At 40.7% G+C, this 15,000-nt stretch overlaps 1 protein-coding gene across 1 annotated transcript in view; it reads left to right on the top strand.

Moving 5' to 3' along the window:
• Positions 1 to 11,013, top strand: part of LOC308090420 (guanylyl cyclase-activating protein 1-like) — a 20,208-nt gene extending 9,195 nt beyond the window's left edge. The window contains exons 2-4 of the mRNA XM_080435594.1: positions 6,055 to 6,204; positions 9,968 to 10,055; positions 10,757 to 11,013. Coding sequence (XP_080291720.1) covers positions 6,055 to 6,204; positions 9,968 to 10,055; positions 10,757 to 10,881 — 363 coding nt within the window. The 3' untranslated portion in view covers positions 10,882 to 11,013. The remainder of the gene's footprint in view (positions 1 to 6,054; positions 6,205 to 9,967; positions 10,056 to 10,756) is intronic.
• Positions 11,014 to 15,000: the final 3,987 nt, after the last annotated feature.

Here is a 15,000-nt window from a genome sequence, read left to right as displayed (position 1 = left end):
ATTCTTCTTCATAATAACATTTTTAAGTGCTATACTGTAGTTATAGTGACTGAGACAACAGACTGAAAAACAATGCTTTATAACTGAATGCCACCATTGGAGAGAAAGAAAGCGAGTGAGACACCAATAAGCTGATGATGAAGGCTGAATATTTAATCAGTGTTTTCTGGAGAAGCTTTCAAAAGAGTCAGCAAGTTGGAAATATGTCACATAAAAATACTATGTGTACATTGTTAGAATTGTGCATCTTCGGCGTAATAAACATGCACCGTTTGTTAGCATTATGCATCTGCACCCAGAATCACAGTTACTGTATAATAAGTGTATGGTAAACCCTAATGGAAACTTGTAATGTAATATCAGTATTGATCAATTTGACAATGCAAATAATCGGACATCAGCTATCGGCCCAGATTTCAATATTGTGCATCCCTAGTTTTTAATCAGTCAGTGGTGGGAAAAGTACTCGCAATTTCTACTTAAGTAAAAGTATCAATACTGCAATGTAGAAGTACTCTGTTGCAAGTAAAGGGCCTGTGTTCAAAATGTTACTTGAGTAAAAGTACAAAAGTATTGGCATCAAAATATACTTAAAGTACCAGAAGTACTAAAATGCTTGAAAATAGCAGATCTACAAGCTCACAACATGCCGCGATGCGACGCATGTGAGATTGTAGATCTGCCATTTTCAAAGAGCCTATGTATGAAATAGGGCTAAAGTGGTTAATGTATGTTTTATAATATGATAATTTATATCTGCAAAGTAACTAGTAACTAAAGTTTTCAAATAATTGTAGTAAAAGTAAAAGTACAATATTTGCCTCTGAGAAGTAGTGGAGTAGAAGTAAAGGTATTGAAAATTGAATATACTCCAGTAAAGTAAAAAATCACACCCAGTGTGAAGTGGGCGGTGTGGTCACAGTGGTCATCACAGTGATGGAAGTTCACTTAAAGAAAAGTAATACATAAATGTGTTTTTTTTTTAAAGTGCATAGTCCTATTTATAGGGCTATGCACATGTGTCATGTTTCACTAGCCAATCACAGTCCTGAATAGACTGTGATTGGCCAATCACGGTGCAGGGTTAGGGGGGGTACACTGGTGGCCAATCGCAGCGCAGGGTTGGGGGGGTGCAATGGGTGGGGGGGGTACAATGGTGGCCAATCACAGTGCAGCGAATGTCGATGTCCAAACCTCACATATAGGGGCGGTTTCACCGCCCAAAAAAAATACCTCAATATTGTACTTAAAGGATCTACACCATGAATTAAAAAATCACACCCAGTGTGAAGTGGGCGGTGTGGTCATCACAGTGGTCATCATAGTGATGGAAGCTCACTTCCAAAAAAAATGGATTTTTGGAAGTGCATAATCCTATTTATGGGTTATTAATGTCATCATGTGTCTCGCTAGCCAATCACAGTGCTGAATAGAGTCAGCCGATAGAGTCAGCCAATCACAGTACAGGAAAGTGGGCCAAGTGGGCCAATCACAGTGCAGGAAACTAATACTAATGAGGTGTCCCAACCCCACTTATAGGGGCGGCTACACCGCCCAAAAATAATAATAATATTTAATATCATATTATTTATGTCCCTCAAACGTTTTTCAAAAGGCTTGAGCCTAAATCAAGCCTCAGATATACTCATTCCAACTAACTTCTCTCTGGCTTATAAAGCACTTTCACCTGCAATACCACATTGTCCTGTTTGGCACGGGGCGCTATTGAGCCAGTTTGTATGCATGTTATCTCCTGGTTCTGTGTGGAAAAATAAAACATATATATATATATATATATATATATATATATATATATATATATATATATATATTATATTATTATTATTATTTTTGTATTATTATTATTATTATTTTTGGTTGGAACTTAAAAATGGGAAGTATTGTACCCTGACGTCACGTCAGGGTGCAAATCAGTTTGGCCAGACCAATTTACAGAAAACCCCAGATTTGCTGTGAAAGCCTGAGTGTTCAAACTGGGGTATTTTTGGGGATAGAAGCGAGGTAGGGGAGACCAAAAACACACAAAAAATAAGAAAAAGTTCAAATTCATGGTGTAGTCCCTTTAATTACTAGTACTTGAGTAAATGTACTTAGTTACTTAACAACTCTGAACATAATACATTTAACTGTTCCCGTTTAAAGTGGGATGAAGAGGGTCGCCTCGTGTTTCGAGCTTGTGGATCTGCTACTTTTGATGTTTTTGTGTGACGCTGTGGTATGATCAAGTAGGGCATTATTTGCCTCCTTACCTGCTTACCTCCCTCTCCTTACCCCACCATCCATACCTTCCTCTCCTTACCCCACCATCCTTACCTCCCTCTCCTTACCCCACCATCCTTACCTTCCTCTCCTTACCCCACCATCCTTACCTCCCTCTCCTTACCCCACCATCCTTACCTCCCTCTCTTTGCCCCACCATCCTTACCTTCCTCTCCTTACCCCACCATCCTTACCTCCCTCTCCTTACCCCACCATCCTTACCTCCCTCTCCTTACCCCACCATCCTTACCTTCCTCTCCTTACCCCACCATCCTTACCTCCCTCTCCTTACCCCACCATCCTTACCTCCCTCTCCTTGCCCCACCAATGCACCTGTTGCTGAGCCTTTTTATCAGGAGTGCAAAACTATGTAATGTTTATCATTTTCAGATCGTAAATATCAACTCATAGAAAAATGTACTCATCAAAAGTGCATGAAAATGGTCATCAGGTAAAAGACCTTTTCGGCTGGTTGGTGGTTATGTCACTGTAGCGTGCTGCTGAGTGCTACCGATGAGACCGTGTTCTAATGAGATGTTTTGCTTACCTGCTTTATTGACACACACACACAACACACACACACACACACACACACACACACACACACACACACAGTCTAGGACGTGTGGAGCGTTGTCCAGGGTGTTTTAGAGAAGGGAGAAGAGTCTAGGACGTGTGGAGTGTTGTCCAGGGTGTTTTAGAGAAGGGAGAAGAGTCTAGGACGTGTGGAGCGTTGTCCAGGGTGTTTTAGAGAAGGGAGAAGAGTCTAGGATGTGTGGAGCGTTGTCCAGGGTGTTTTAGAGAAGGGAGATCAGTCTAGGACGTGTGGAGCGTTGTCCAGGGTGTTTTAGAGAAGGGAGAAGAGTCTAGGATGTGTGAGCGTTGTCCAGGGTGTTTTAGAGAAGGGAGAAGAGTCTAGGATGTGTGGAGCGTTGTCCAGGGTGTTTTAGAGAAGGGAGAAGAGTCTAGGACGTGTGGAGCGTTGTCCAGGGTGTTTTAGAGAAGGGAGAAGAGTCTAGGATGTGTGGAGCGTTGTCCAGGGTGTTTTAGAGAAGGGAGATCAGTCTAGGACGTGTCGAGCATTGTCCAGGGTGTTTTAGAGAAGGGAGAAGAGTCTAGGATGTGTGGAGCGTTGTCCAGGGTGTTTTAGAGAAGGGAAAAAAGTCTAGGACGTGTGGAGAGTTGTCCAGGGTGTTTTAAGGTAGAAGAGTCTAGGACGCGTGGAGAGTTGTCCAGGGTGTTTTGTGTGTGTGAAAAGGGAGAAGAGTCTAGGATGTGTGGAGCGTTGTCCAGGGTGTTTTAGAGAAGGGAGAAGAGTCTAGGATGTGTGGAGCGTTGTCCAGGGTGTTGTAGAGAAGGGAGAACAGTCTAGGACGTGTCGAGCGTTGTCCAGGGTGTTTTAGAGAAGGGAAAAAAGTCTAGGACGTGTGGAGAGTTGTCCAGGGTGTTTTAGAGAAGGGAAAAAAGTCTAGGACGTGTGGAGAGTTGTCCAGGGTGTTTTAGAGAAGGGAGAAGAGTCTAGGATGTGTGGAGCGTTGTCCAGGGTGTTTTAGAGAAGGGAGAAGAGTCTAGGATGTGTGGAGCGTTGTCCAGGGTGTTGTAGAGAAGGGAGAACAGTCTAGGACGTGTCGAGCGTTGTCCAGGGTGTTTTAGAGAAGGGAAAAAAGTCTAGGACGTGTGGAGTGTTGTCCAGGGTGTTTTAGAGAAGGGAGAAGCTGTTAATTAGTAGGCTACATACACACGCACACACACACATATCACCAGGAAAAGAGAGAGAGAGAGAGAGAGAGAGAGAGAGAGAGAGAGAGAGAGAGAGAGAGAGAGAGAGAGAGAGAGAGAGAACTGGCCCAACAGAGTAAATGTATATATGGAGAAAAAACACAGAGGCCAAATCTGTGTTCACAGGAGTTAAAATGTCTTAAAAGTTAAAGGTGCTTTTAGGATCAGCGGGAATGTAGACTTAAAAAGGAAGAGGAGATGCGAGCAAATGTGGAGGAGAGGAAGTAAAGTAAACTAATTTCATTCTATAAAAATGCCAACATGCTTCATCAGGGAAAGAAGTGATTTCAAAAGTCATAGCAAAACAACACAGCCAGCCAGGCTGGGCTTCACAGCCTGTAGAATACACGTGTGTGTGTGTGTGTGTGTGTGTGTGTGTGTGTGTGTGTGTGTGTGTGTGTGTGTGTGTGTGTGTGTGTGTGTGTGTGTGTGTGTGTGTGTGTGTGTGTGTGTGTGTGTGTGTGTGTGTGTGTGACACTGCTGCTGGTGCCCATGGAGGGCTGGGTGACCTGACATGCTTGTTGTTTGTATCATGAGGACTCATGCCTTCACTTTGTGGTTGTAACCTCGCTGCACCGTAATATTTGTGTCCTTGTATACATTTCCTTTTGTGTGTACATAAATAAATTGTTAAAATGTGTGTGTGTGTGTGTGTGTGTGTGTGTGTGTGTGTGTGTGTGTGTGTGTGTGTGTGTGTGTGTGTGTGTGTGTGTGTGTGTGTGTGTGTGTGTGTGTGTGTGTGTGTGTGTGTGTGTGTGTGTGTGTGTGTGTGTGCAAGAGTGTCCTGATAAGCAGCTTATAGCTCAGAGATCTTAGAGTTGACCCAAAGATCTCCGAGCCAGGATGAATGCTGTGTCACTGAGGACACTGACTCTGTTGTAACATGACTCTGACTCTATTGTAACTCCATTAAAACATGACTATTGAATAGAATTATAGGAATAGGGAGATCCCAGAATAGGGATAATAGTGTTCAAGTGGTTAAAAAATACTAATAAAGTTCCTTTCTCACAAAGATTTGGCAGCCCCCCAGCAGTATCTCTGAGGACCCCCTAGGGGTCCCGGACCACCTGTTGAAGACTGGATTAGATGAATCCTTAAACTGCATCTTTAATCAAAAAGGGTTAAGTTTATTAGCCTAAAGTGGCTTAAAGGAGTAGTTCACCCAGAAAATGACTTATTTTCTATCAATTACACACCCCATGAAGCCTTGAATTCATGGAGTTTTTTAGTTTTTTGTCGCATTCCTAAGCCAATAATTTGATGACCGGCGGAAAGATGCTAATGTCTCCGGTAGGAGACTCAAAAGAGACTCTTTGTGTCTCCTACTGGAAATACACCCGGTCATCAAATTATTGGCTCAGGAATGCGAGAAAAACTAAAAAATCTCCATGAATTCAAGGCTTCATGGGATATGCAATTGATAGAAAATAAGTACTTTTTTGGGTGAACAACTCCTTTAAGTCCATGGTCTCAAAGGCCAATTTTTTATCCTCACTCGAAAGATGGCTGCATAACTACCTCTTCAAAACTATGCCCCTAATTTAACATGATCCAGATGTGTCCTTTTTTACATCTGTCCATGCTAATTCACGTATAATATTGTTTATACTGTTGTGTTTTGTGTCGTTTGGTATGATGTACGGTACACAACTGTTTCTTTCTTTTTGTTTTGTTTTCTCAAACCGTCGGTTCCTTTTCGAAAAGACCACAATGGAAACAAGCTTTCGAGCTTCCTTGGTTATGTGTGGTGTTTGCACACACCCACGCATCACACACACACGCACGCACGCACACACACACACACATGCAAATGGGTGAATGTAATGCACATTGTAAAGCGCTTTAAGGCGCTATATAAATGTACCATTCAACATATTCTGTATTTACCTCCCCTCTCTCTCTCTCTCTCTCTCTCTCTCTCTCTTTCTCTCCCTCTCTCTCTCTCTCTCTCTCTCTCTCTCTCTCTCTCTCTCTCTCTCTCTCTCTCTACAGGACGGCTACATAGACTTTGTCCAGTACATAGCAGCGGTCAGTCTCATGTTGAAAGGAGAGATCAACCAGAAGTTAAAGTGGTATTTCAAACTCTTTGATCAGGACGGCAACGGCAAGATCGACAGGGAGGAGCTGGAGACCATTTTCACGGTAAAACGTCAACAACGGCAACAACATCGTTATATTTCTCTAATGGGGTTTGATTGATGTCTTTACCGACAGAAAGGCATATACTGTGCATGAACATGATATTGAACACATATCAGTCCAAAGGAAGTCGCCAAAAATAGTTTTACTCTTATGTACCTACATGTACACAAGATGTAACAATAAAAACACAACCTTGACCCTTGAAGGATAGAACACAAAAAAAAGCTCTGTGGCATGTGTTGAGTTGGGTTAGGAGAGACATAATCTGGGAACCCATCGTCAAATAAAAAGGAAAAACAGTGCCCCCAGCGTTTTTCACTTTTGCATTTGACTCTGGGGGGGGTGTGATTAAATAGACCGATGCTGACTGGAAACCGGCGTTTGGTCTCTGCCCTCAGCCCTCAACTTCCGGTGGTGTGCCTATGTTTTCATTCCACTAACACCATTTCTCCAGTGTTAATTTTGACAGCAAATTTTGATTTAGTCTTAGTCTTAGTCTTTTGAATAACACACCATTTAGTCTTAGTCCCATTTTAGTCTTTTGAAATTGTTTAGCCTTAGTCTTAGTCTTGGTCGACTAAATATCAAAACCTTAGTCTTTTAGTCTTTTAGTCTTAGTCGTAGTCAAAAACAATTACACTGCAGCAAATTCTGATTTAGTCTTAGTCTTAGTCCTTTGAATAACACACCATTTAGTCTTAGTCCCATTTTAGTCTTGTTTAGCCTTAGTCTTAGTCTTAGTCGACTAAATATAAAAACCTTAGTCTTTTAGTCTTAGTCGACAAAATTAACACTGCATTTCTCCACGGAACGCTAACACCATTTCTCCCAAAGAACATGGATCGTTTTGGTTATAAGCCCACTTGTTTCTATGATGAAAGAACAAGTTAAAATGTTACTAATTTTCCGTGTTTTTTGTCGGCTCTGAGGACGCTATTGTTAAATGACTTTGGGTTTGTTTCCAGTGGGAAGCGAGCGCACAGATGTAAATCCCGCCCACTACATTTGATTGGGTAAAGCGCGGCCTGCTTCCTGATCTGAAGGCACGCCCAATTGTAGGCTAACGTTCACACGTTCTGAACGGGACTCCCGACAGATTCAGTAGCGCAGCTCTGAATCTGTTCTTGAGAGATTAGGAGAGACATACAGAAAAATGTAATCAATAAATACATTTTGTACAATATATCCAACATACTAGAAGTAAAGAACAACATGGTTAGTTTAATAGGAACCTTACAAGTCAACAGTGGTGGAAAAGTACTGACATTTTTTACCTAGGTAAAAGTATCAATACCACAATGTCTGTTACAAAATGTGTTCAAAATGTTACTTGAGTAAAAGTACAAAAGTATTGGTATCAAAATATACTTAAAGTAATACAATGCAGGTTCACAAATAACGATTTTTAGCAGCCTCTGCTGGTCATTAACGTCACTGCAGGTTGTTCGTTTATTCCTGTGTTACCCAGAATTCCATTTGTTTTCACCGGAAGACGGAAGCGTTTCAAAAAGCGTTCTTTTAATTGTTTTATACTATCTGTGGATCGTTTCTCTTAGCCAGTAGAGCTTTAGTTACCGTGAGCTGTGTTTTCTTTTGCTGTTGTTTTTCGATCTTCAAATCCTACAATCTCTTAAAAACAGTGTGAGATTCCTTTTTGTTATTAGCGTGGTAGTTCCTGGCCAAACAGGAAACCGGTGCGGTAGTTCCTGGCCAAACAGGAAACTGGTGCATTTCCGTTTCCGTTTTCCGGCCGGATGGCGTCATTTTCGCGGGAATGACTACCCTAGCCACCGTTTCAATAGAAAATATAATAGAAAAGGCTTTCGGGGGGGAAATTCATGGAGTGGGTGTTGTGAAACATTTGCCACTCACAAAGGATATACAATTTAACTTTAGTTTTGTTGAAAAAGTTAGCTAGTATTACTTTAAAGTACCAAAAGTAAAATTATTAAATATTTGAAAATAGCAGATCTACAAGCTCATTGTGAGCTTGTAGATCGGGCTATTTTCAAATAGCCTATGTATAATTAGGGCTAAAGTGGTTTATGTGTGTTTTCTAATATAATAATTTATTCTGCAAAGTAACTAGTAACTAAAGTTTTCAAATAATTGTAGTGGAGTAAAAGTACAATATTTGCCTCTGAGATGGAGTGGAGTAGAAGTGAAAGTATTGAAAATGGGAAATACTCCAGTAAAGTAAAAAAATCCTCAAAAGTGTACAGTACTTGAGTAAATGTACTTCGTTACTTTACACCACTGCTTATAGATGGTTATAATTAGATCCAGCTGTTAGATTATTTTATCACTTTTTAAAGGACAGAACATGATTGGCCGTTTTTCTAAACGTTGTACTTGTAATTCAAGATTGTTGGGGGGGATCTTGGGGGATTTTGTCCTCTGCTTCATTATTATTTATTGAAATATTTTAACCCTGCTTTTTTGTTGTCTTTTTCACCACCACTGAACTAATAGAGCCTGCCTGATTTGTTTGACATTCAGGTCAAAATTGGTGTCAAACCAGAAACAGGATGGTGTCAAAGGTCATGTCTCACCTAGACACAGGATCTAAATGTCTCAATAGAAGAGCAGGGAGACCAAATACAACCACCCCAATTGTATAAATTCTATTCTATGACACACTCTACTATACAGGTGTACTAGTATGTTATTAGTTAGAAACAGTTGTTGAGTCAGGATAAAACGGGTGTTCTCTGGCCTAATGAGTGCACAGAGATCATTGTTAATTAGATTAATTAACTAATTAATTAGATTAATTGTGGGATTACGGCTGACTTTAGACATCTTAATCTCAGGATGATCTCATCCAATCAGTTTCCAGGATGGGACAGCCGCTAGCATGCAATTAGCTCATTGAGTGTGACCTGCTTCCTGGAGGACGATACAGACAGCCTTTAGTTTTATGTCTCTGTCTGTCTGTCTGTCTGTCTGTCTGTCTGTCTGTCTGTCTGTCTGTCTGTCTGTCTGTCTGTCTGTCTGTCTGTCTGTCTGTCTGTCTGTCCGTCCGTCCGTCCGTCCGTCCGTCCGTCCGTCCGTCCGTCCGTCCGTCCGTCCGTCCGTCCGTCCTATACTGTCTCTCCTACACCGTCTCAGTTAAGAAGACACATTATTAACATATTGTTGATGTGCAGGTGCATTTGGTTACGTTACAACTCTACTGTTATTTCTGTATATTCAGGTTAAAGTGACCTGGTTGAAAGAGGTTGCATTTTAGAGTTTAAAGAAACGTGCTGGACAAAAACGTCGGCTACCGATTTTTCTCAATAAAAATCAGTCAATCACTCAAGTCTGGTCAGTTAACACTGACAATAGGCTCTATGCACAGCAGCCATATTGGAAATAAATTGGGCCTCTTCCTTTCTTCATTCACAGGTCTTACCAATGATACTAATGAAGGCTCTGTTCCATTCTGGTCAAACAGAGTCAAGGTGCTGATATTGTTGAATGTTGGCTCACTGGAAACACTCTGCTACACTAGTGAGTCTCAAAGTGTGGTCCAGGGACCCTCATGGTTCCTTGAGAGGGTTCCAAATGGCTCCTTACGGGTGATGGAACCAAATGGACCCAATTTCTTTCCAATATGGCTGCTATGCAAAGAGCCTATATGTTTTGCAGCATATTTCAATATGTTGCTGTTATTTATTCCATCTGTCTGTCTGTCTGTCTGTCTGTCTGTCTGTCTGTCTGTCTGTCTGTCTGTCTGTCTGTCTGTCTGTCTGTCTGTCTGTCTGTCTGTCTGTCTCAGGCTGTCCAGGACATAACACGGAACAGAGACATCAATCCAGAGGAGATTGTCTCTCTTATATTTGAAAGGATTGATGTTAATGGAGAAGGTGAGGAAGACTATTATTAGTATTATTAGTATTGTTAGTATTATTAGTATTAGTATTATGTCATTAATTATCAGTAGTGTTATTAGTAGTAGGCTGTTATACGATTTGTACATTTGTGCTTGAAACACATATTCAATGTAAGTAAGTAAGTATGAAATGTAGATGTGTGGAAATGTATGGATTCTAAGATGAATTAAGAAGGGTTCATTTGTCACTCACTCATACAGGTCCACACAGTGAAATATACACAAGAAAGTAATAAGAATAAAATGTAATAATAAAAAATAGAAAAGTAAGATATGAGAAAAATAAGGTTACAAGTAGATTAAAAAGGGGGCGATACTTAAAAAGTACTCCGGTACTTCAACTCAAGTAAAAAAAATATGACAGAGACACTTTCACTTTCACAGGACTATCTATACTTTGACTGGAGTTGAGTATTGTATCCACCACTGCCGTCAAACCCCCCAAAAACGGCAGTGGTGGGCAAAGTACTCGACTCCAGTACTTGAGTCAAAGTATCGATACTGCTGGTGTCTGATAAATGACTACATTGTAAGTTGTAAATCGAAGACTGTGAAATTGTGAGTCATACTTCGTTGCACGACGGTATCGTGCAGTGAAAATAATCGAGCTGCAACAGCCCCCCAACAAAAACTGAGGCGTAACCCCTGTTGACCTTGTGACCTTGTGCTCCTCAGGTGAGCTGACCCTGGAGGAGTTCATCGAGGGGGCCAAGCACCACCCGGACATCATGGACATGTTGAGGAACCTCATGGACCTCACGCCCGTCCTGGTCATCATCGTAGAGGGACAGGGGCAGTGAGCAACTGCAGAGAAACCAGACGATGGATGAATTATATATAAACACTGTCTACACTCTGCCATATGCATTGTCAACTTGTAGATCTGATCTTTTTCAGAGTGTGGCACACGACGTGCGACCTAGTAAAAAAAATCATGCATTACTCTGTACCGGGAGAATCCCACAGACTGTAAGATCACTCTGTACCAGGAGCAACCCACAGACTGTAAGATCACTCTGTCCCGGGAGCAACCCACAGACTAACAGATATCGTGACCGGGACGCAGTGGTTCGTGAAGTCCCGTTTTGAAGCCTCGAGTTCGTCATTAAGTTGGCTTTTTGTTTTTTGGGGGGGGGGACCGTCGCTATCTTGGATATTTGCAGTCAAAAGTCACCATATCTGGACGAGAGGAGCAGGGAATAAACCCATTGCTGCGCCTCTATCCTGATCGCAGTGGTAGCGAGACTTGGCAATCACAACATAGCCACGCCCCAAGTCTACTTTTACTCTAAATCAGAGTGTAATTTAGATAACAAACTATCTATTGATGTGTTGGAGAAGACTTGAAACTAGCGAATGAGAGCATAAAGTCATTATGTTTACTGACACAATAAAGCGAGTGAGAAAGTAGAAGTATTTTTCACATAGAATTCTATGATCTGAATTTTTTTTTGCAACCAGTGGAGTCTCCCCTGTCTGTCCATTAGGAGAGAATGCAGGTTTAGTCGTGGACGATATCGTTTGGATCACTTTCAGCGCGATTACATGAACGTCAGGAACACTGACAAGCCAATCAAAATCCACCAGAAGGACATCTGGGATGCAGTTGAACTCATCTCTGTTATTAACAGAGAGATGAGTAGACTATTATGAATAGCTAACGCTAGCTGCTAGGCTAGCTGGCATTACCTCAGGTACTACAATGTCACCTCCTCATAATTAATAATCAGAGTCACATTATATCATATGACCCCGAGCCATCACAGGCTTTCCTACCGGAGGAAAGCCTGGTTTTCATTCCAAAGTGACCCGTATGATCCGGTCTAGAAAAAACAGGGGGGAAATGGTTTCCCGGTAGTGGTTTCCGGTTGGCGCTGAATTGTTTTTGTTCCTCCACATAATGCAAATCAATTACTTTTTATCTCGCTAGTCTCGTTAAGAGTTAGAATAAAAGATGGATACAGCAAACGATTCTTATACCAACTTAAACTACTATACCAAACTAAACACATGATAAACGAGGGGAATCATTTTGGAGGTGCACCGGCACTCTTTCTGCAGTGAGTTCCGCCATGGGTTATATCCGCTCTAGACTGGATCAGAAAACCCAAAGAGGAGTTGATCCCAGGCTAGTATCATATTGCATGCGTCTTTCAGCACCATAGAGGTGGAGATCTCTCTTTCTCTGTGTGGGCTCCTCTGACACAGCTGGATAGCGCGGCACATTTGGTGCTACTGATGACAGAACGTATTGTACATCAGTGTGGATGCTCACATAATTATTGCTAAAGTTAGTTATAGTTATACTTATCGTGAACGGCGCTGAAGTCAGAGATTCTCAGCTTTTTTTAATTGTATTTCAAGGACCCCCAGGTTTGATACAATGTTTTTTTTTTCTTTTTTCTGGGGACTCCAATCTGTAAAATCCTCAGTGGTATAGTTAACTCTGAGTGTACAAATGGAACCAAATGGACCCTTACATGTCTGTAACTCTGAGAGTGTACAAATGGAACCAAATGGACCCTTACAGGTCTGTAACTCTGAGAGTGTAACACATGGAACCAAATGGACTCCTTACAGGTCTGTAACTCCGAGAGTGGAAGAAATGGAACCGAATGAATCCTTTGTCGTGTTTGGCAGCCTGCCGGCCAACGGGACAACTCCGCTGATCCTCCTAACGATCTGATTGGTTTAAAGGATTTACCTCATCACCATGGGAACACGGGGACTTATTATAGCCAGGGCTCGGCCCCACCCACTAAGTCCACTGCTCTGAGGCCAAGAAGTCAAATGTCAGGCATGTCCAGTGGAAACCTTGTACTGTATGTCCAGAGACTGTTACTTTTCAGGGAATGGAAAGAATAACCTGTGTTCCAATGGAATAAAATGATCCAATTTAGTCACAAGCTGTTGTTGATACTTGTCATTGGTTCAATATTTATGAAAACCCGCAGACACACTTAGCCACTTTCTGGCAAACCTATTCTACCTGGTAAACCTATTTTTAGACATGTCATTATAGGCCAAAATGTTCAAGAATTGAGGGGGGGAGTAAAACAAAAAAAAATCCAGATCTGCACAAGCTAACAATGTGAGCTTGTAGATCTGCTACATAACTTGTATTTTGCATATTTTTTTTAATATGACTAACTATAAGGACTATATGAGAAAGACATAAAACGATAAAATATTGCCATACAAGGTTTCTGCCCTGTTTCCTTGTTTTGTTTGATATACAATAAGAGGAATTAATTTGATTTAATTTAATTTAATTTAATTTAATTTAATTTAATTTAATTTAATTTAATTTAATTTAATTTAATTTAATTTAATTCATTGATTCATTGATTCATTCATTCTTTTATTCTTTCATTCATTCATTAATCAATCAATCTACAACTATTGTGCTTGGCGGCCAGGTAACCTAAATGACACAGGTTTGATGCTGACAATTGGCAGGTGTCCTTTGACCAAGGCATTGCATCAGAGCTCTTCACCTGTCCCAAATAAATGACATATTTGTCCAAAATAGGGTTGCCATGCCAGGGTTAATGTGGCTACCATCTTTGCATTTGACTTATTTATCATTACGTTGTTAAATAGTGACCTTCAACACATAAGTATCAAACATAAGAAACAGTCTGCATTTCCCCAAAAGGACCATACATGTGTTTCATTCAGTGTGACCAGAGGGAGGGATAAAACATATCGTCACATGAATGACCAGAGGGAGAGATAGTCTCGTTCACATGAGGCTAAACCGCTACATATGGTGAGATAGCTTTGGAAGACTTTGTTCAAGTTGTATGGAAGGCTTTCTCATTAAATAAATAAATCAGCTGATAAAAACGTCCCTTCACACTGCAGACTTTGTTTATATGCAGTTGAAGCATATACCCCCCCCCCCCCCAATGCAATGTAACTAATATAATGTAACTAACACAACTGCAGTGTTTGTGCATGCTCTGCTATTGAGACATTTACATACTGTAGTCAGGAGGACATCTGCTGGTTGACAAGAGGTATTGCATGAAACAGCTGGTGGTCAGTAGGCTACTCAATTTACTTGATTACTGTACTTAAGTTAATGTTTTGAGTATCCATACTTTACTTGATTGTTTTTTTGGGGGGGTTTTCTTGTTTGTTTTTTCAACTTTCACTCCACTACATTCAAGACACATGTTGTACTTTTGACTCCACTACATTCCGAAGAAAGGACTTCGGGACCCAAACTTGCAAAAATACATTATGAATTAACCACTTAAAGGTAGCATAAGTGGTATTTTTTTGTGTGATAGTACTCATTGCTATAGAGTGTTTGTTCAGTAACAGGAGTCTCCATGTCTCTCCAGCTCTTTAGTAAACACAAAATGCATTTTCAGGTCAGGATGCCAATTGTATCCAATACGGAGAGAGAACTCAGAATACAGAATAAACAAGTGAAATTGGAAGTGATGAAACAAAGAAGTGAGCAGACAAAATTAACTGGAACACTATAAAATTGAAGATGATAAATGGGTACTCTCTCCTGTTTGGCAACCCACTTGAAGAAAAGAGCTGGAGAGACAGAGAGACTCCTGAACTTACTGAACAAACACTCTATAGCAATGATCACTATCACAACATAGTGCTTTAACTTTTTAACAAAAAAAAAAGTTTTGTTTTAACACAAACATATCACTTACTCTATGCACTTTTTTGGGGAATTGAAAATAATCGATCAACAAGCCGAGTATAAGTGAGTTTGTAGATTTGTTAGTTTTGAAATAGGGCTTACGTGGTTAATGCAGAAGTGATGTTTAGAATTAAGGAGTTTTGGTTCAACATCAAGTGTCATCACATTAAAAAGAAATGAGATAGAATTGATGACCATTTTATTGACATTGAAAATCATGAATCAATTGATTAATTCATGAATT

Source organism: Gymnoscopelus braueri (assembly GCF_963280865.1).
Source record: "Gymnoscopelus braueri genome assembly, chromosome: 8".
NCBI classification, from domain to species: domain Eukaryota; kingdom Metazoa; phylum Chordata; class Actinopteri; order Myctophiformes; family Myctophidae; genus Gymnoscopelus; species Gymnoscopelus braueri.
This window is presented reverse-complemented; position numbering and strand designations above follow the sequence as displayed.